At 42.4% G+C, this 20,965-nt stretch overlaps 4 protein-coding genes across 4 annotated transcripts; 2 read left to right on the top strand and 2 right to left on the bottom strand.

Annotated features, from left to right (window-relative positions):
* The first annotated feature begins 780 nt into the window (after positions 1-780).
* Positions 781-3,368, top strand: si:ch211-140b10.6 (protein POLR1D-like). Its single transcript, XM_037078733.1, has 3 exons — positions 781-939; positions 1,411-1,485; positions 2,703-3,368. The coding sequence occupies exons 1-3, from the start codon at positions 914-916 to the stop codon at positions 3,049-3,051; spliced, it is 450 nt and encodes a 149-aa protein (XP_036934628.1). The 5' UTR covers positions 781-913; the 3' UTR covers positions 3,052-3,368.
* Positions 3,369-4,896: 1,528 nt separating this feature from the next.
* Positions 4,897-9,196, top strand: pdx1 (pancreatic and duodenal homeobox 1). Its single transcript, XM_037078731.1, has 2 exons — positions 4,897-5,723; positions 8,343-9,196. The coding sequence occupies exons 1-2, from the start codon at positions 5,330-5,332 to the stop codon at positions 8,726-8,728; spliced, it is 780 nt and encodes a 259-aa protein (XP_036934626.1). The 5' UTR covers positions 4,897-5,329; the 3' UTR covers positions 8,729-9,196.
* On the bottom strand, positions 9,097-10,392 carry urad (ureidoimidazoline (2-oxo-4-hydroxy-4-carboxy-5-) decarboxylase). Its single transcript, XM_037078732.1, has 2 exons — positions 9,708-10,392; positions 9,097-9,620 (listed from the first exon to the last, which is right to left on the bottom strand). Exons 1-2 carry the CDS (start codon positions 9,880-9,882, stop codon positions 9,271-9,273), a joined length of 525 nt encoding a protein of 174 aa, XP_036934627.1. The 5' UTR covers positions 9,883-10,392; the 3' UTR covers positions 9,097-9,270.
* A 962-nt stretch (positions 10,393-11,354) lies between these two features.
* Positions 11,355-20,445, bottom strand: flt3 (fms related receptor tyrosine kinase 3). The gene is made up of 24 exons (XM_037078726.1): positions 20,288-20,445; positions 19,592-19,674; positions 18,857-18,999; positions 18,636-18,757; positions 18,410-18,521; positions 18,136-18,275; positions 17,798-17,973; positions 17,567-17,705; positions 17,260-17,437; positions 17,028-17,128; positions 16,483-16,591; positions 16,196-16,395; positions 15,991-16,103; positions 15,776-15,908; positions 15,084-15,188; positions 14,883-14,993; positions 14,260-14,416; positions 14,060-14,169; positions 13,836-13,951; positions 13,016-13,138; positions 12,797-12,908; positions 12,611-12,710; positions 12,252-12,357; positions 11,355-12,154 (listed from the first exon to the last, which is right to left on the bottom strand). The coding sequence occupies exons 1-24, from the start codon at positions 20,313-20,315 to the stop codon at positions 11,939-11,941; spliced, it is 3,033 nt and encodes a 1,010-aa protein (XP_036934621.1). The 5' UTR covers positions 20,316-20,445; the 3' UTR covers positions 11,355-11,938.
* Positions 20,446-20,965: the final 520 nt, after the last annotated feature.

The raw sequence follows: 20,965 nt of genomic DNA, 5'->3' as shown, positions 1-20,965 counted from the left end.
CTCTCTCAATAGGCTTTCATGTATGCTATGTTGTATTCATTGACCAATTGTTTTTTAAATTGCCATGCTGTTTCCAGATGTGTGATTATGATAGCCTTATTAAATTCACTGATTGACTTGATTGACTAAAAAAAGTTATTGCCATTTGAGATTTAACTAAATCTGATTTAGATTTAATGCTTTGTATATCACAATAGTTATAATAGTAGGCATTTCATAGCTGCTATGAACATCTCTATATTTCTGCATTAATGTTAAGACATAATTTAAAAAAGGCTATATACAATACATCTTTCAGTTATGTATATTTATAACAATAAGTGTCTGATATGTGTATTTTCAAAATTACAAGCTAATTTGCAGATCAAAATATTTAACAAAAACATCAAATCTAATATATGAGATTACATTGCCTAAACTGTTCTATATATACAGAGGTTAAAGTCAGCTCCATCTCCAACTACTACAGCAGTAAAATGCTGCTGACATATTGATGCAACATCAATAATAATGCGCACATAATGTATAATAACTACATTTAGTTTTGACACGTTATAGGAACATGTTGCTGAAAATACTTACCTTTTCCCTTCATTAGTTTGATTTAAACCGCCTAAATAAAGTACCTTGAATAGTTGTATTTAAAGCGTTAGTATAGTTTGTATCCATTAAATAATTTTTCATGGCTGGTGTGTTCAGATTGTTTTTTGTTTGTTTGTTTGTTTGTTTGTCACAAAAGACTTGAAGAGGCTGTTAGAAACGAGCAGGCATCGCTAAGGGCAACTAAAAACATAGGGTCCTCGGTTGAAGGACCTCGCGGACATGTAAACAGAAAAATGTTGCGCTTATAACGTACAACCATCGATATTGGTCGAAATAATCTTTATTACAACGTGTAACTGATCACAAAGCGATGGCCGAGGAGACTGACCTGGAGAAGTATGTAGCTATCTTGCTGTTTATGCTCAGTTACCGTGTTTTAAAGCCGCTGTTAGCACGCTCTTAGCTAGTTTCTCCTACATAAACGCGTACCACGCCTCCGTCATTAAGGAGGGATATTTCTGGCAGACAGCGGTTGTGTTTGTTGTGCTGTAATACGAGCATGAGTGTGTAGTGGTTGTAAGGAAGCCCTGTCATTAACTGTCTGTGCTCCGACGCGAAAGGTCGGCTAAATCAGTGCGTCTCCTCTGTTGAGACTCTGCTGATTCAGCAGCTCGGGTCAAACGAGGACACTGCCGCTGCCCCCCATTCACTCACTAATGATTCACTTTCTCCTTTACACCCTGCTTCACTCTGTTTTCTCTCACTTAATTAAATGATTCTCCCCTTCGCTGCCCCTTGGGGGTTTGTGCCATCTTTGTCCTCGACTTCTCCCTCATTCACATGACTCATGTTGTGATTTGTCTTCAGGCGGGCGATAGAGGAGCTCCTCAAGGAGACAGACAGGGCCCGGGTGAGAGCAGAGACCATGGGCCCTGCAGGATGGTGAGCACTGTGTCGGTCATGCCATCTGTATCAACATGTACGCGTCTGTCATTTGTGGACATTAGACTTACTTATCAGCTTAGCGGGGGCAGTTTTTGTTCTTTGCTCCAGTAGCAGTGTGTTTATATCTGGTCTGTGCACAGGTTGTCTTGTTTGTATGCAATATTCTCAGTAGCTGTATTTATTTAAGATTCGACAATACTAGCAACAAACACAATAACTCTAAAGTACAAAGGATAGCTTGACATTTTCACTGGAGCTAAAAACAACATATTTAGTTATTAATACAATAATACTAACAATACAATGTAGTATGATAACCGCTTTTGTAGTGGATCAGCTGTTCTTCCCCAGTGTATCCTTCTATTGAGCTAATTTGGTAGTGCTGTTCTATATTCCTGTATGTGAGCACTGTTGCAGTGACTTATGTACAGTATATATAACAATAAAAACAAGATGGTTCAGTCACAGAAAACAGGGTCACTCATTAATACAATCACTAATATTATCAAGCGGGCAAGCTGAATTTAAAGTCCTTTAGATTCTAAGGTCAGTTTGTGTTTTATTTCATTCTAGTCGCACAGTGTTCACTACTAGAAACCAGTCCTGTCCAGTTGGTATGAGTGAGATCATAGTCATGATTTGGAGCTAATGAGGTCATTCATTTATGTCCATTTTTCATTTTTAATTTATCTTGTTACTTTATCCTTTACTATATACAGTAGGGACACAAAGTGTGAGACCACCTGTCAAAATACGTCTATTAATCTTTATTTGTTTCAAGTAAGATTTTTTCAAGAGAAATGAAAGTGCGAAAAGTTGGCATTTGTATTTGTATTTCCCCCTTCCACTTTAATGACGCCATGCACTGAAGCTGGCATGGACTCCACAAGTGTCTGCTAAACTTGCTGACTCACATAATCCTACAAACCTGTGGAGTCCATGCCAGCTTGAGTGCATTCTGTCATAAGATTAAACATACAACAGTGAGATGTTCTGAAGTTCATGGACATTTTACAGAGATTCCGCTATTAAAAATTAAATTATAAACAAATGCAAAAAAAATGATGATTTTGGTCTCAGACTTTTTGGCCCTTCTGAATCATTTCTGCATATTTGTAATCTGATATTGAGCTTGGTGGGCAAGGCCTGTAAATTATAGGACATACCCGATGTGTCACACTGTTATGAAGTCTGTGTGTTCACTCCCCTGTCAGGTTGAAGTGTCCCCTGCGGAGCACCAACAAACGCTTCCTCCTCAACACCCTGCGCTCCACCGGCCTGCAGCGGCACACCGGTGAGCCCAGAGGCGGACACTCCGCCACAAGAGGGCGCCGGAGGAGCGACTCCCGGGACAGAAGCCGCGACCGCAGCCGAACACCTCCCAGAGATCACAGAAGCAACGGAGGCCGCACGGACCATAAACACCATCACAGGGACAGCTGCAATAACAAAGATAAGAAGCAGGATAGAGACAGAGAGAGGAGCTACAGGCACAAAGACAACAGAGAGCGGAGACACGAGAGAGATGGCGAGCACAGAGACAAAGACAGGCTGCGTGAGTAAAGACTTGTGTCCAGAGGAGGGAGAAGGCCACTCCTCCTCCAGGGAGGTGGACACTCCTGAAACTGTTCACTGAGCAGCTGAACACACCTCCACAGAACTGCGAGCAGGCTGGAGGACATGTCCTGTTCACCTGAGAGGACATTCAAAGGAGGATTTGTTTGCTGACAGTTCACTTTTGAAGTTGGCTCTTTTTTTTGTTAGTTGAAGGTTTATTTAATTCCCTTACATCTCACCTTTTAATGTTCTTTGTTTTATATTCCAGTGATGTTGAAGTAAATAAACAAACTCAGGAAACCAGGAGGACCTTTTACAAAACATCCCGTGCCCTCCCCTCTCACATGACTCCATGTTTGCTGTAATCCTGTTTCACCTACAGCTAGAGGAGGTTTGATTTCAATTATAATGTCATTACCATTCTTCTGTCATTATTCCCCTGGTCATGATGTTTACATAAGCCGTGCTGCTGTCGCCACTGGGTAAGCACATTTTATCGCCTGTCCAACTTTTTGACATGTATATACCGGCTATCAGAAATGCTTTTGTTTGTCAAAGGAGAAAAAAAATCTTGTTTTCCTGGCACTCCTACATGTGCGGGAGCCCTCGTGAACAAGTGCTCTCCTGGCGTGGATTAATAGCGTTTTAATGGCAACAAAATGCAGTATAGATCCAGTGTGTCCAGGTGTGTTAGTGGCGTCAGGGCGGCAGATGGACAGCTGTCTTTCCCCATCCCATTTGGCCCGTCTCCACGCGTTTTACTTTATTGTCCCCGCATCCAGAGCGTTTTATAAACTCGGCAGCTGTCAGTCTCCTAGGTCGTGAAAAGCACAACACGAGCACTTCTCCTCCTCCGCTTGTGCCATTACGCGCAACAGAAAGTCGGCTAAAACGCGTCTAACGCCGCTCATGCCTCATAAATCACGTTGTGCGTGTCCACTGTCGTGCGGAGCAGCTTCGGTTAACTGTTTCCTTCCTCTTTGAAACAATGATCAAATATAAACACCATTAAGCCATAGTGCAGGAGGGCGTGATTTGTATAGAATTGGTTTACTCGAACTTTATTGCATCGCTGAGTGCCCCATTAAGATACCGTGGAAAGTGCCGTAATTGCTTTTGAAGAACTCTGCGCAAATAGTGTATTGATACCCACTATCGAGGTAAAAGCCCCGCCGGCCTGTCACGATGCACCTGAGGAGCAGGTGGATCACTCCGGAGGCTCCACATGTTGCACACATCTGCAGGGCTGTGGAGACGCGCCCGTTAATTGAGTGCTGTCTCTCACTCCAGCCTTAATTGGTTTACCACGAGAGCCGCTGTGTAATGGAGCGAGCGCACACCTGCTGAAGGCTAATGGCCGGCAAACATGGCGAGAGTGGCGGCTCTGTTTGTTAACGCAGAGGGCCGTGCGTGCGGGGACCACACACACAGAATCACGCGAGCTAAATGGTGTTAAATGATGCATTTAGATAAGTTTAATGGGTACATTTAAAAAAAAAAGAAAAAAGACAGAAAGGTGTAGACGAATGAGAAAAGAACGGCTTGGAGAAATACACCGAGTTTCCAGGACAACTGCGTCTCCATCCAGGTCTCTTATCTGGCAGGTCAGCCAATGTTTGCGCCCATACACATCGATATATGTGCAGACAGAGATATAATCATATAAAGCGTCAATGCGTCATTGTTTGAGGACAATTCTACATGAAGAACATGTCTCTTGACCTTTTTCAAAAAAGGTGCGTTATGTAGTTTTGTGGAGGACAGAAAGCCAAATCCTCGTATTCTTAAACAAACTCAACAAACTATCTTTGTTTTCCTGCCTGAATTAACAAACTGACTTTTAAAAACAACATTTGGCGGACCCTGCCATCTTTCCTGCCGTGATGAGTTTGTAGTTATATTGTAAATATCGTAATAAAAAGTGTGAATTGCTTCTCCAGAGCCGCGCAGTGACCCTTTAACCGCCCTCTGTCTGTGCGGATTCACCTGCTCGCTTGTGGGGGCAAACACAGGTGGGTGCCAGGTAAACGCTGCGGTATTTACAGAGTGGCATTGATTTACGCGCTCTGTTCAATTTACTGAAAAAAAAAATCCCACAAGCGGCAGAATATCCTGGAAACTGCGGGGCCGTGGGTCCAGCAAACAGTGAAGCCAGTGGGTTGGTCGCTGCGGAGTCACATGGTGGCAGAGTGACACACCTGTGTGGAGCCGCGGGGGCCTCGCAGTTGCGCCAGAGGCAGGTGGAGCAGAAGGTGCACGCCGAGGCACGGCGCAGGTACGGTACATGTGCGCGTCCGCGGAAGCCATGAATCGGGAAGACCATTATTACCCCTCTCAGGTTTTTAAAGACTCATGTGCCTACCAGAGATCACACGGGGAGGACTACAGCCACAGCCCGCCGCCCTGCCTCTACATGAGCAGGCAGGTGCACTCCGTCTACACGCCGCCGTCCATGGGAGCCCTGGAGCAGGCCAGCCTGACTGACATTGGCCCCCCTTACGGTCTGCAAGTGCGGGAGGACCCGCCACAGCTCCACCATCCTCAGGGGCTCCAGCAGCAGCCCCTCCAGCCCGCCGCGGGCTATGGGGACACGGGGGAGCAGAGCAGATACCACCTCCCGTTCCCCTGGATGAAAACCACCAAATCTCACTCACACACCTGGAAGGGACAGTGGGCAGGTAACTCCTCCAAACCTTCCCAGAGAGAATGGAGAGCTGAGATTTCTGTCGTGATCGAGCTTAGTTTAAAATACAAGTACAGTTTTGGTTCTCAGGTCACAAACCGAGCGAGTTTCAGCCGACTCTCCGGCCCGTGATGACATCATGCTCCCAACAATATGATCCTGGGTGTTTCAGTTTACCTTGTCAGTCAGTTTGTAAAAAGGCCCGGAAGGTCAGCGTTGGCTTTTATCAGGTCTTATCGCCACAAAAAAATGTGGGGTTTTCACAAAGAGCCACATCTTAAACCATCAGTCTGCCCCTTCAACACCCACATCTACCACAAAGGTCTGATCGGTGTTGCTGAAGATAGGATCTTTTTTATATATGTTCTCAGAAGTTGATTTCACCAAGTCTTACAGGTTGAATTAAATTACTGAAAAATTTAGTTGATGATAGTGTTATCTATTTACTTATACATTTGTTTATTAGAGGAGACAGTTGGCTTTAGTGATGTCCTTCAAAACTGAAGTTAGTTTTTTAACGAATCTCAGAAAAAAAAAATACCGACGGATAAAGATTCTTCAGCTCAAGAAAACCTGTCCTCGACTTTTCTCATCTCAGTGGAAAGTGTTTGACCTATCAAATTACACTTTAATTCTACGTCACCAATTTAATATAAGGCGTTTTGTGTTCTCGCTGTCCTCTCCTGTGACATTGTGGCCTACTTTTGGTTTATTTTACGCACCGTTTTTCGCGACTCTTCATCAGAACACATCAAAGATATGGATTCGTATTTCTATAAAATTTAGCAATACATTTTTTTCAAAACAGGACAACCTTTTCATTTCAAACAGGCTGATATACATTTTTTTAATAAAGCGCGGTAGACTAATGGAGTGGACGGCCGCCCAGGGTCAAAGTTGTGATTCGTGCCCTGATATTCATTTGGTGGCAGGACGCGATTACTTCGCTCACTGTTATAGTCACATATAGTTATAATTAATCTAAAATGAATAGAAATAAATAAAGATGGAGACAGACACTACTGTTTAGGCAGAGTCTCAGCACACAGACACTTCTAGAGAGAAAGAGAAATCATTTTTCACTGTCACATTTGTCCGTGGAGTGATTGATTCGTTTATTGATTCGAGGTTTTTAAAGGCTGAAAATATATATTCTTAAGAACAATTTTAAAGCGACTATTACACGAGTATTAACTGCACACATGTGGGCGAAGCTTGCGTCCTCCAAATTAATATTTTTTCTGATGTTGTCTCTGGAATAAATCATTTTTTCACGACAGTGTGGATGTGTGATGCGGGGGCATGTTGAGATCGTCGGTAAGCTTCGGTCAGTCTTCATTCTCTCATCGGAGTCTCGGAACGTGAGGAGCAGCACGGTGGCTTTTCTTCTATCTTCTGTTATTATTAGCCACAGGAAACATGTCCTTTACGCACAAGCGTCAGCGGCTGAACCGCATCTAACAGATCTGACTGTGCCTCCAGTTACCACGAACTAAGTTATCAATGTTTTTATCAAGGGGAAACTCCGCGTTTATCGAGTTGTCGCTTTTATTTGTAATGTTAATTCAGTGGAATGGATTATAGATGTGGGTCACCACATATAACCTACATAGCTGGGATATTTCTTTTTATCCAAGAGCAAACACAAACTTACACCCAACCGTATCTTAATTGAATTGTTAAAGGTGCATTATGTAGTTTAGAGGAAGACATCAGAAGAGAAAAATCTTCACTGACTGATTTTTAAAAAATGTCTAAAAAACTTATTAAACTCTTTTTGTTTTCATGACTGAATAAACTAGATAAAGAAACGGACCTTAAAGAACAACACAATTTCATAGTTTCACTGTATTTATAGTGGCGGACCCTGCCACCCTTTTCTAGCTTTGAACAGTGTCCTGGGGACCTTATTTACCTCTGAGAACAGCTTGTTTATTGAGTTATGGACAAAACAAAGATTTCTGAGTTTTTATAATCACCTTATTGATATTCTAAATATTAAAAATCAGAGGATTTAATTTATTTCTCCAAAACTACACATTGCCCCTTTAATATCCCAAAATGATTTCCCCCCTCTAATCTTCAAATCCACTTTAACAACTACATTTCTTGGTTTGTAAATAAATCAATAAATCTCCCAGAGAACAGGCATTCCTGTGCTGTGTCCTCACGTCGCCTGTTGTTTCCAGAGGTTTGGACAACATCAGAATCGGCATCGCTTGTATTGCCGAGTGAGTTTACACACACACACGAGGAATGTGCTGCCGTATGTAGGTGCAGAACAACAAACAATATTAAAAAATAAAATAAAATACATTATAAAAAGTATTAAAAATATAGAATGTGAATTATTGTAAATTCCTTGTAAAATGACAGATGATGAAGGTTTATTTTTCTGGCTACAGTGAGACAAATATGCACTTTGGTGACCGTAGTCACAGTTTGGATAGAGCCTACAGGTCATTTTCGAGTAATTATAAAATTCTGCCTTCATAATTAAATAAAAAAAAAAAAAAACACCATTACGTACACTGTTTTTGTTTAAATCCCAACAATGATTGTGATGAATGACACATATCTCATTTCTAAGGACTGTTGTGTGTCTTGTCTCCAGGACCGTACGTGATGGCCGAGACGGAGGAAAACAAGCGCACGAGGACCGCCTACACGCGCGCCCAGCTGCTGGAGCTCGAGAAGGAGTTCCTGTTCAACCGCTACATCTCGAGGCCGCGGCGCGTGGAGCTGGCGCTGACCCTCAGCCTCACCGAGAGACACATCAAGATCTGGTTCCAGAACCGGCGCATGAAGTGGAAGAAGGAGGAGGACCGGAGGAGGGTGAGGGGCGCCGACCCGGACCAGGACTCCTCCATCACCTCTGGGGACCAGGGGGAGGCCGCCGGAGGGGTCTCCTCCACGAACGGACCCCAGGCCGCCTCGCCGCCTGTCTCCCCGCTGCACGGCCACTCCCTGTCCGCTCCTCGGTCCCGGGAGCCCGCATAGACCCGCAAGAGGTCAAGACCGGGACTCTGAGAGGATTTGTGGCAATCCGATGAGATTCAGATTCGTTTCTCCATCCAACTTTAACATCCATGCCCCCTGAAGCTTTCTGGGCACCAGATGGCATCCTGAGACAAACAAAAGTACCGTGCAGGGACCACCTTCTGATCCTGCCTTCACAGGGGCAGCAACATGGATTCAGCTGCATTGGTGGTCTAAAAATCAACTTTTACCTAACATTATTTTTCACCTCCAACATGTAAGTAGTTATGCAATCACGTTTCTGTGTATGTATATATGCGTAATGCGACTGTATGTGTCCACTTGTACATAAGTCTATAGGCTAAATAGTGTAAAATGTCAAATCAGAATCAGTGATACACATATTTTATTGTTTGAAAGATGCATTGTACAGTATGATGGATGATGAAAAACACATAATTGAATCTGGAATAAAGCAAATATCACATGCGGGCGTGAGAACGGTGACAGTCTGTACATTCATGTGACGCAAGGCGACTCCAAAAACGAGCTCTCCGGTTGTTTCATAACTTGTTGGGGGCGTCGCTGAGCAGCAGACTCTGGAGACGCAGGCGGCAAATCTTCTTCACCTCCTCGATGCCGCGCGCCCTCTCCGCCGCGCGCTCATTGCGGCACCGCTCGGACAGGTGCCGTAAAATGCCGGCCTTGTCGCTCATCCGGGCGCAGATGACGAACGGGAACCCGAAGCGCTCCTTGTACTCCCTGTTGAGCCGGGCCATGCGTGAGGTTTCCACGGAGCTCAGCGCGTCCATCCCGGCTCCGGCCTGCTCCTGTTGGGACTCCCGGGTGAGGGTGCCGCTCTGGAGGTCCCTGCCCGCCAGGTCCGGGTGACACCTGAGGATCCCCTCTTTACCTGGACGCGAACAGGGGAATCGTTAACTAAAACAGCGCCGAAGGTGAAAACACGATAGAGTTAACAAAACGTGGGCCAGTCCCTCACCTGATTCCGGGAGCGCATCGATGAACTCACTGATTGCAGCCTCCAGATCGGTGAAGCTCACAAAGGGACGCCTCGACCACACAGCGGCTGTTACGATGGGACACTTCTCCACCACATTGCCGAAAATATTCACAAAATCCTCGTATGGAAGAGTATTCACTGTGGCGATGTCCATAATCCAACTGGGGGATACCCTCACAGGGCGCACAGGCAGCGTTCATTAACCTTCTGGGTTAACGCACTGCTGGACGAGCCCCCCCCCTGTCCCGGCCTGTGGTTACTTATTAATTCTTCAGATCAGCTGCCAATCATTTAAAGATGAAAAGAGGAGTTTGCTGAAGAGTTAGGCCAGTTTTAGACTCCAACATGTCAGCCTAACTTGTCCGTCAAGCGTATCGCAGTGTACGAGAACCAACCGCGGATGTAAAGCCTCTCAATTATTTGCGCAAATGTCTCTCTATAAAAAGGTTTAGGTTGCCTTTAGACGCTGTTGTTTATTTACGGTTTTTGTTCCCGGAAGTCAGTCCAAGCACCTCCTTCCTGGTGACATCACAGAACTGAACAAACGAGGTACACCACACAGGTCATTATGAAATCTCTCACTAATGGTTTGAGGGGAAAATTCATCCCAAATATCTAAAACAACCTATAATAATGGAACAAAATGTAATAAATATTAAAAATGAAATGAAACATGGAAAAATGTCTAAAATTGCATCTAAGTACTCATAATTTACTTTTGACATTTTCATAGACCTATATGTCTAGCAACCATTTTCTAACAAATTCTGACCTGTGTTTAATCGGCAGCTCCGTCCCCGAACACTCCACCCAAACCGCTCCTCCAGATTTTGCCCCAAATCAGATCACAACACCTGGGCCACAGCTGGTCCACATACGGCTACATGTGCTGATTTCCAGCCTAAATCGTCTCAAGTCATTACATTTAGCCAAACATAGCAACCATTAGTCGTTGGTGAGAAATGTTTACACTTTGGTTAGCCACTGCCAGAGCACAACCAACCTGCATGTGGCCTGTCGCAGCTGGCTAACTTGGGCAGGTCAAGAGAGACAGCAAGTTTCAATTTGGAAGATGAACAATGTGTCGCCTGTGGTCAATTTGGAAATTATATGAACGTATGTCAGGTAAATCAAGGGGGGCACAAGATCAATGAAACATATTCCAGCCTTTCTGAATTGTTGTTGTTGTAAGCAACATTTTTTTTTTCAATTATAACAAATATTAAGTTGCATTTTCTGGTGCATCCCTGCCCACTTTATCCAATTAGGACAGAGAACTCCATGAAGAGGCGGGCCTGTCTGCTGGTGAACAGGTGGAGAGCAGGGTCTACCTGTTTGTTGACATGTCTGGTGATTACTGCGGCACATTCACGTGGTGGCATAGAGAGGAGGGGATTTTTCAGAGCACTTAAAAGCACACTGGGTTGAAACTGATCCTCTGTGGGGTTGGTAATAACAGTAACAGTAATAACAGTGATTTAACACATTAAAAACTCAGTGGTACTGGGTCAGGCTAACCCAGTATTAAGTTGGCATCATATTAATCCTACACTGGGAACATTTTGAGCCCTGTGTTTTTTAGCATGTGTAATCTTCGCTCATTTGTGTTGAATAATGAACAGGTCAGTGTGTGTAAGTACATTTTATTGTAGATATAAAATGATTAAACATGACGATACAATGTTAAATCCATCCATTGGTTAAAAATAAATGTATACACGTTACCAAAAACTAGGTGCAATTTGCAGTTAATAGCTGCTGACATAATATAAGAGATTTTCATTTTCTCATTGCAGAACAATATATAAAGTCAAAGTTGTACTGATAATATATAATAAAATCTACAGCTAAAAGTTAATTAGTTACTTCTGAGAACATTTGGATCCTTTAATGAAACCAGGTCTTTCTTTTTAGCTGCACGAATAAAATCCCATATAAAACAAAAAATACTGTTTTTACATTCAGACAATATCGTCATAGTGAGAATATGATTGGCTGACGTCCTGTCGACGAGATTAAAACCTTTGTATGTTCTGTTACTATTGCAGATTATGAAAATATGTTTTGAATACGTGCTACATAATCCTACAAGTCTGAAAATGCTTAGGATATTTTTAAAGAATATAAAGCAAGTGCATACTACTGTAACTAAGAAATATTAAATAACTTGATTTAAAAGAGAAAAAAAAGGTTTGGTCACCGTCCAGCGATCACTCTGCATCAGGTGGCTTCAGACGCTCCTCCTCAGCTGCCTCAGTGTCTGAATCACACATTTCCTCTTTGCTTTCTTCTGTCACGTTGGTTTGACGGTAGTCATTGGTCGCCTGTGTCTTGCTCTCGTTGTGTTTTGTCATGGCGGAGATGTCCACAATAGTCGCTGCGTTCTGGTAGATGTCGGATGTCTGGTCGAGCATGTTGTGGTAGAGCTGAGAGCGGGGAGAAGTCGGTCAGGAAAAGGAACATGTTTGGATTGTAATGCTTCTTAAAGATCTGATGAACTGTGGGATAAAGCAACGGGCCTACCTTCTCCTCTCTGTCTGTCAGCTGCTCACCGATATAGGACACCAGCTTGGAGAAGGATGGCCGGTCGCAGGGATCCAGAGCCCAACACTTACACATCATCCCGTACCTGGAGAGGAGGGTCATGGTAGAGAGGAGATGAAAAACTCACAGTAGTTGCTGTATCTGAAACAGGACTATGTCTATTGTCTTCCCCACTTATCCGTGATATTCAGAAGTTAAAGGTTGCTGCACTACTGCATGTGTTTGATCTTTAAGACGGTGGAAGAAGTATTCAGAGATGATCTATCCCCTGATGCAACTGTTGGCCACCCTGCTAGCCTAGTGTCATTTCCAGCATCTGCATCCATCAAGACACCTACACAGACTCGTTGGCGTAGTACGGACACTCCATCTTAAAGCCCCTCTCAATCATTGCATAGAACGTGTGATCCACCTTCATGCCAGGGTACGGAGTAACACCTGGTTAGACAGACAGAGTCAGTGTTAATTACAGTAAAGTAATTGATTGTGTGCTTGTATTTTTTTTGGTGCTTGGAAAAGGCTACCGAGTGAAAAGATCTCCCAGAGGAGAATGCCATAAGCCCAGACGTCACTCTTCATGGTGTAGATCCCCTGGAAGGTGCTCTCTGGAGCCATCCACTTCACCGGCAAGCGCACCTGACCAACCGCAGTCAACAACACGACGCGTGAGATGTGATGAAAACATATTCAGATCATAGCAGGCGATGAATTATGTGAAATAACAGAAGTGTCGCGTGACATACATTTCCTCTCACAACATAGTTGGAGTCGTTGTCGATGTCTCGGGCCAGTCCGAAGTCACCAATTTTCACCAGTCTGCCATTTGTCACCAACACGTTTCGAGCAGCCAGGTCTCGGTGGATGCACTGCAGAGACACAGGAGCGATCGTCAGGATCTTTACTTCAGTCACACCACATGTTATCCACAAAGAGCAGGCCCATAACTTTAACTTTAGCTTACTATCAGAGTAACTGCTGACTGTATGTGCTAGACTGTGTGCACCGGCGAGAGCTAGCTGGCTAGCATGCTACCTTCAGTGGATATCTCTACAAAACAATATATAGACTTCATAATCGTTATTTCTCCAAATATTGTTAATAATTCTGGTTGATTATTGAATCATAATTCTTACATATTGCACCTTTAAAACTGAACGTTTGATGTTCTTTGTTGACATGTCACTTGCTGGATTGACATGCGAGTTTCGGGGGACATAAACAACTATGTTTATGTTTTTTTATTATCAAAATTAAATTAATTCAGATTAAAACATAATAACAAAACAATCAGGAAGGGTTTTTCATATCTACATCCATAACTGTATTAAAAACATGTGTATTGGTGAAATCTTTTTCATAATTTTTATAAAAATGCCGATAAAAATGTCCTCAAGTCAAAGTTAATATCTTCCTATGGGCTGTTTTTTTGATAATCAGTCTTCTTATTGTTTCTTTGTTGTGAATCATCGAAGCTTGGAAAAGAAGCATCAGCTGTGTGTTTCCGCGTAGTGTTGACAGATGTAAATGTAGAGGGTTTCCACAACGTTGCCACTCCTCTCTTACATTCTTGGAGGAGAGGAACTCCATCCCTTTGGCCACTTGGAAGGCAAAGCTGAGCAGGTCATCAAAGGTCAGTGTTTTCAGGTCCTCCGTCTGATCATCAATGTGTTCGTAGATCTCTGTGGTTCGCAGATAAACCAGGATCAGTTAGGATCAACATGTGCATGGTGGATGTTAATTTATTAGTTTATCTGTTTGAAAACATGCATGCAGGTGGTGCTTTCTACCTAAGCCGTCCATGTCACTGGAGTTGAGGGTGAGGAGGGCGATGTCCTCCTGCCCTCTGGTGGTAGATCCGTACATAGGCATGTAATTGTCCACAGCTTTGTCCAGCTCACTGAGAAAACACAAAGGTTGTAATGTTAAACCAGATTTAATACCCTTTGTCGGCCTTATTATCCAAACTGTTCCCTCCAGTTGTTCCTACCTGGAGTTTTTCCTGGGCTGCAGGTTGTGGTAAAGGCTGCTGAAACGGTCCTTGTTGAAAGCGTCAGTCACAGACTTGTGGTAGTGCTCTCTGTTCTGCTTCAGGTAGTTCAGCAGATCTCCATAACAGCAGTACTGGAAAATCAGGTAGATGGGTCCTGTATTGGAAAAAATTCAAATAATAATCAATATCTAATCATTTATAACACAATATAATATAGTTATAAGTTGGTAAGAGGTCATTGTAGGTTGTTTTATATTATTACAACCGTGTTTTACTGTATTATCATCCTGTCTCATTTTATACGCCAGTATCCACTCATGGATGACAACAAGAGGAACTAAAGTTGTTGATAAATACATTAACAAACACTTGCATCTTTCTAAAACTACATTATACATACATATAGTGCATAACTAGATAACTATAACTGCCTATAAATGCAGAATTTCTAGAGGTTAACGTCTAGCGTACACATAGCAGCAGTAGTCGTAGTAGTGGTGAAGTGAACATATGAAGCTACAGCACTGGATGGATCTTCCCATCTGACAAAAGCTACCAGCCGACTTTTGATAAACGCAGACGTAACACACAAGACTTGTTTTTATCAGCGTGCAATGTACCTGAGTCTGTGCATGCCCCGAGCAGGTTAACAATGTTGGCATGGTGACCGATGTGAGTCAACATCTTGAGCTCTGACATCAGAGCCTCCTTCTCCACCGTCTGGTGTTTCTCTGCAGGGTCAAATACCTCATCAGCAACTGAAATGACCTCCGTGACATATTTGCACCTCACTCACGGAGTAGATATTTAAAAACCCTGACCTTTGAGCATCTTGACAGCCACCTGCTGTGAGATTCCGGGCTTATTGATGCCGTAAGCCGTCGCCTGGACCACCATGCCAAAAGCCCCAGAGCCCAGTTCATCACCTGGGGGAGGACACAGGAAGACTCTGAGTACAACTTTGTCTGGATTATTTCTCACATTAACCGTACGGGCCAGTGTAGCTTCATCTGCAAATGAAATTGGGGAAGTAGTTGAATTCCACTCAGTACATTTGCTCAAGTACAGTTTTGAGGTACTTACTTTACAGATAAAGATTGTAAATAAAAAATAAAAAAAAACACTGGATAAGCACAATACACTGTTAAAGATTGAACCAGTAGGATCTACTGGTCACCATTGGATGTCTGCAATCTGCAATGATTAATTGAAAGAAAATCAGTCGAGTCAGATTTCTTAAATTTGGGAATAGCTAGTCTAAACGATTTATTTATGAATTGTAAAAAAATAACAAGGAGATTATTGGATGACGAAAACAAGCTGATCTTCCACAAAACTATCAGTTTAGCTTTTGACACGTCAAGTAAAATTTAGCTTCTGATTAATTTGTATATATTTGCTTAGGATTTTAAATGCAGAGATCTACTAGTGATGGAGTACTTTTGTATTGTAAAGCTGTAAGTGCTTCAACCACCACTGAAGCATCGTGTTTAAATCCTGATTCTATTCATACCCAGTTCCAGGTTCTCCCTGGGAAACTCCCATTTCGGGTTGTACTCAAAGTCCTTGAAGTTTATGTAGATGTAATCATTGTCATTGGGTCCGACCGCCTGGATCATCTGGAGCTGGGGCTGATACTGAGGTTTCTATTGGAAACACAAACGCGAATAGCATCATTTCCTTGTGTGTTTGTTTGTATATGTGTATGTGTTGATGTGCTATGTATACCTTCTTTTTGACAAAGTGCATGAGCACTACGCTGACTGCGATCAACGCCAGCAACAGAGTGAAGCTGCCCACTTTCAGCACCATCAAGCTGCTGTTGTCATTATTCAAACCACCTGAAAATGATGAAGGTCAGTTTCTATTGACAGTCGTCAAAAACAACACGATTTAATTGAATGATTTTGTAATGTGAAATGGATCTCACTACCTGTTGACTTCTGCAATGGCGGTGGCTGGTATATGGAGTAGTGGCACCAGGAGCCAACTGAGTTTGTCAGGCAAAACCTTACTTGTCCTCCACCCACACCAGATGTGTGCAGAGAGCTCTTGATTGTCTTGCTACAGGCGACTTCAGAGTCTGTTTGAGAGGCCTCTGGGATCTCTTCCCAGGAAGAGTCCTCATTGCAACTGCTCCGGGACGAAGAGAAGGGACTTGAGGAAATCAGATTCTGAGCGCGTGTGTGTGCAGATCTGTAAGATCTGACGAGAGCTTACCTGTCATTGGAACAAATCTTCCAGGTGAGAATTGCAGGTGTAAGACTTACAGTCTCAATGGTGAAGGTATCATTATCCTCGCTCAGACTGAATTTGAAATTTGGCGTGTCTGAAACAAAGTATGAGGACCATAAGCTCTGTTCTATGTAAATTATCATTGTACATTTTAAAGTATCATCATGTAGTTTTTGGGGAAGAAATTTGAATCAGAAGAGAGATCTTTATTGACTGATTTTATTCTTTGCCTTAACAAACTAAATAAACAAACTCTCTTCAATCTTCATGACTGACTAACTGAATAAACAACACAATTTCATATTCTTTTACTTTGTTTATATTTGGCGGACCCTGCCACCTTTCCAGCTTCAAACAGTGGTCTGGGGACCTTATTTTCCTCTGTCAACAGCTTGTTTATTCAGTTATGGGAGTGAATTGTATTATTACCTCTTAAATATTGTAAATATTAAAATTCTGAGGATTGATTCTGTTCCCCACAACTAGACACAGTGCCCCTGTGATGAACACGTACAATAAATCTCTCTTACCCACAACACACACTGATATAGTCCTGATTTCTTCCTGTCCTCCAGCCAGCAAGTGTAACTTATAGTCTCCTGATTTCAGTGGATCACAGAGCTTCACAGTCCTGTGAAGACATCATGCATATAAAACCATCCCTCCATGATAACATAGCTCATATAATATGATTACGTTTCCAAATAGTGTGTTAACACTAATGGAAAGACTTTAAATGTTTTCATTGCTTCGTTTGTCTACCTGTGTTTTGTCACCCAGGTGTCCCTGATACATCTAGTCATAGTTCTATCAGGAGCTTCCCAGGAACAGTCCTGAAGCACCGGGTGGTAGGAAACATTGGCTTCCAAACAGGTGGAGCATGCATCCTGAGCTGACAGGATCTTGCTCTTATCCAGCTGGGCAGAGAGGAAACTCTCAGCTGAAGCAATGAAAGGAAGAAATCAGTGAAATATTAAAAATACAAATAGGCTGAAAAAGAGAAAGAAGTAACAAAAATTCATTGGCAGCAGTTTGAAGAAATACATGAAAAAAAAGGTGTTTTATTTACCCTGAACATGGATATCAACAAACTTGGTTCTGTTATTTGCACCCTTGCAGATATACGTGCCAGAGTGGTTCACACTAACTGATCTGATGAACAGGTAGGTCATCACGCTGGAATGGTGTGAGTCTTTTTGAATGAGTATCTGAGAGAAGATCAGGAAAGAATTGTGTCAAGAAATAATTCAAATTTGCTCATGTGAAATTTTAAAGAAACTCTCAGTACCACTCTCATTACCTCGCTCTCGTCACTTGATGGCAATGCCAGTGTACTGGCATTCATCATTTTGCTGCCTTTTTCCCACTTCCCAGGTTGAGAGCTATCCTTGTTTCTGCAGCGAAGCAGCAAAGGCTGACCAGCGCTCACAGTCACATTGGAAACCTCATCATCTTTACTGATTCCAGTCTCGATGTCTGAAACACAAAGTATCACCTCAAGTCACACAAAAAATGACAGTCATGTACTTTTCTCTTTATTTACTCTTTCGAATTATTTCTGTCCGACAATAGGAGAACTTATCATAGATAGATCCTGAGCGGGGTGTATTTCATGAACTTGTTGAAATATATAATTACCGTAGTCATACAGTTGGGAGCATTCTTGTTCTCCGGCAATAGTAGCACAGCACATCGCTCCTTTATCATGATATTCAGCACTCGATATTGAGATATTTGCCATTCCACTTTCTGCAGGACCATTTGTCCACTGCTTTTTTCTATTCAAAAGTGACAGAAATATAATTATTTAGAAAATCTTTCTATATTAAGATGGCTCATCAGGTAAAGTCAGTAGATTACATTAAATATACTTTAAGTTATGCATACACAAATGTAATGAACCACATCTTACTCGGACCATTCCAGCTTGGGCTTTGAGCATCCCTCAGAGATGCATCTGAATTCAGGAGATGAAAGTCGCCTATACATACGTTCCAATGTCAGGAGTGGTTTTGTGGGACGTGCTAGAAAAAAATGTGCATGTAATGTAAATATAGTTTCATAACAACTGGTATTTCAGCATCAAGTGGTTCTGTGTGCGTGTTGAGCTGAGCATTGCAGTAAGAGCTGTTACTCACTCATTACTACATGAAGGTCAACAGTCATGGAGGACCTGGTGCCATTTCTGGTTTCACAGCTCAGCGTGTACTTCCCTGAATCGGTCTCCGAAAGTGGTAGGACCATGCTGCGGCTCCCATTTCTGGTGAGGTTTGAGGAAAAAAAACCTCTCAGTCTAATTATATACACTTAAAAAAGGGGGAGAAAACATGCCCGAGTGCACACGAAGACATTTCCTTACACTGTCTGGACTAGGTCGTCTCCTCTGCTCCAGCTGCAGACAGGGTGCTCGGAGACGTGTTCCAGGGAGATGATGAGCTTCTTACACACTTCGACGACAAGACCAGATGCATTCTGGTTACCGGCTGGAGCAAAACACACCACCTGAAATCCAAGACTCACCATTTAGTCAAGCAGTAGCATGAATATTGTGCATTAATCTTGCAATAACACATCTTTTGTTCATGCCCTTTAAAAACCTGCACGCTGGTTTTAGGGTTCTGACGGTTGATGCTAACCATAATTAAAGATTTATAAATATGTGTAATGACTTGTAATTATTGCAGATGTATGACCAGTAACATTAACACCAGGACCCTGAAACTGAAGCAGCTAAATGGAATCCAGCCATCATTAATGTTATTATTTACACCTGTGCGTTTCATACCGCGTCATGTCAAAACAGTTACCCTTAAAACATGGGGGTTGTGTCAAAGCCTCCACCTTTTAAAGGTTATATCAAAATGACACAGCAACTCATAGACGTCAAACTTGTGGACAGAAACGAAACGAGAGTAAAGTTGGTGACATTTGACTTATTTCCCTCCTTGTTTTAGTTCACCTTCCCTGAACACTGCGGCTTACCAGAAAATAGAAATGTTCCTTAACTCAGTGATGTTTCAGAAAAATACAATACAGCACATATATATGTGTATTTCATTTTAATTGTTAAGTTGGAACACAGTATGAATTTTACCTCATGGCTGGGTACACAGGCTTTATCACTCGTTGTCACACCATCAGAGCGGCACAGCTCGATGGCACACAGCAGCAGAACAGCTTGAAAGAAAAAAGAAAAAGAAAGAAAAATTCTGAATAGGCAAATAAAACTGGCAGAAAACGGGGAGAAATGCAATTATAAAGACTTGCGATGAGTCGATTTAGCAACCAGTCTGTTGATTTAGTGGGCTAGAAATTGAATGAGTTTTGCAAGCAAAAAATATCAAACATCTTCTGGTTCCAGATTCTTAAATGTGAGGATTTGCTGCTTTTCTCTTTTCACAGATGAACGCAGATGAAGATGATCTGGTTTTGGACAAAGGAAGCTGTATCTTTCAAATGCAAACACAGTAAAGCAGACAAACTACTATTTCATCCTAGATCATATAACACATTTTAAAAATGTTAACATTTGTCTTCTAGTACAGGGCCTCATATTTCAGTCTGAGTGATGAGTGCCAGCAGCCTCTCAACACCAGTGAGCAAAGTACAGGTTCCTCATCCTGCACTGCTGAACTGCAGATGAGCGCTGAACAAAAGGTTTCACAAGGTTTCAATGCAAGTTTTAAAAAATGATATAAATTTAGAAAATAATGTCCATGTTTATACGTGTGGTTAAATTCAGGACATTAGGAGCCTAATTTCTGCGGAGTCTTGAAGTTGTCTGACTCACCCGCTATCACATCTCTCTGCCTCGGCATGATGCTTGTGTGTCCGTCACCGTCACACACTCATGACGGCCCCTGGCAGCGAAACTTTGATGCAGAAGATGTGGGCGACGGACTTTTAAACAGGGGGAAGTGTTGCTGGAAGTGATGACGCTGTGTGCAACGCTCAAGTGTCAAGACCGAGAAACTCAATTACGAGTCTGCCGGAAACTTATTTTAATGTCGCAAGGGAATATTACACCTCTTAAGATCAATTCGCTGATATTGACATATGGTTCGCTTGATTGTTTATTCTGTGACGTACCCGAAAATCCGCACAGGTATAATGTAATAATACAAATATAATATTCATTATAGGACTACTACTACTACTACTAATAATAATAGCTATATTAAAATACAATCATGTACAGGGAAGTCGTTTTAAGTCACATTTAAAGTCCTTTATGGTGTATGTAAGAAAAAAATATCTATAAAGATAGTTGCGATTCTTTTTTTGTGATTTGACAAATTTTGTACTGTACGCAGACTTTAAAAAAGTTTGAATTAAACTTACTCCATCTCTTCGTGTTGTGTTCTCACTCACTGTGTGCAGCTGTATATAAAGTATTACATGCAGCAGTAATCTGATCAGGTCGAGTTTATTTGGCGATAAAAAGGACCATTCTGATTTTTTAACCCAG

Source organism: Acanthopagrus latus, chromosome 19, assembly GCF_904848185.1.
Source record: "Acanthopagrus latus isolate v.2019 chromosome 19, fAcaLat1.1, whole genome shotgun sequence".
NCBI classification, from domain to species: Eukaryota; Metazoa; Chordata; class Actinopteri; order Spariformes; family Sparidae; genus Acanthopagrus; species Acanthopagrus latus.
Note: the sequence above shows the minus strand (reverse complement) of the source record. Positions and strands in the feature narration are given on the sequence as shown.

Bases quoted from the DNA above. Each gene is read 5' to 3' on its own strand.
- flt3 (XM_037078726.1), bottom strand. From the start codon at position 20,315: ATGCCGAGGCAGAGAGATGTGATAGCGG. The intron at 19,000-19,591 runs GTAAAATTCATA...CTTGGATTTCAG, and splicing joins CCTGTGTACCCAGCCATGAG to GTGGTGTGTTTTGCTCCAGC. The intron at 14,994-15,083 runs GTCAGGGTTTTT...TTGACCCTGCAG, and splicing joins GGCTGTCAAGATGCTCAAAG to AGAAACACCAGACGGTGGAG.
- si:ch211-140b10.6 (XM_037078733.1), top strand. From the start codon at position 914: ATGGCCGAGGAGACTGACCTGGAGAA. The intron at 940-1,410 runs GTATGTAGCTAT...ATTTGTCTTCAG, and splicing joins GAGGAGACTGACCTGGAGAA to GCGGGCGATAGAGGAGCTCC. The intron at 1,486-2,702 runs GTGAGCACTGTG...CTCCCCTGTCAG, and splicing joins ACCATGGGCCCTGCAGGATG to GTTGAAGTGTCCCCTGCGGA.
- pdx1 (XM_037078731.1), top strand. From the start codon at position 5,330: ATGTGCGCGTCCGCGGAAGCCATGAATCGGGAAGACCATTATTACCCC. The intron at 5,724-8,342 runs GTAACTCCTCCA...TCTTGTCTCCAG, and splicing joins CTGGAAGGGACAGTGGGCAG to GACCGTACGTGATGGCCGAG.
- urad (XM_037078732.1), bottom strand. From the start codon at position 9,882: ATGGACATCGCCACAGTGAATACTCTTCCATACGAGGATTTTGTGAAT. The intron at 9,621-9,707 runs GTGAGGGACTGG...GTTCGCGTCCAG, and splicing joins CGATGCGCTCCCGGAATCAG to GTAAAGAGGGGATCCTCAGG.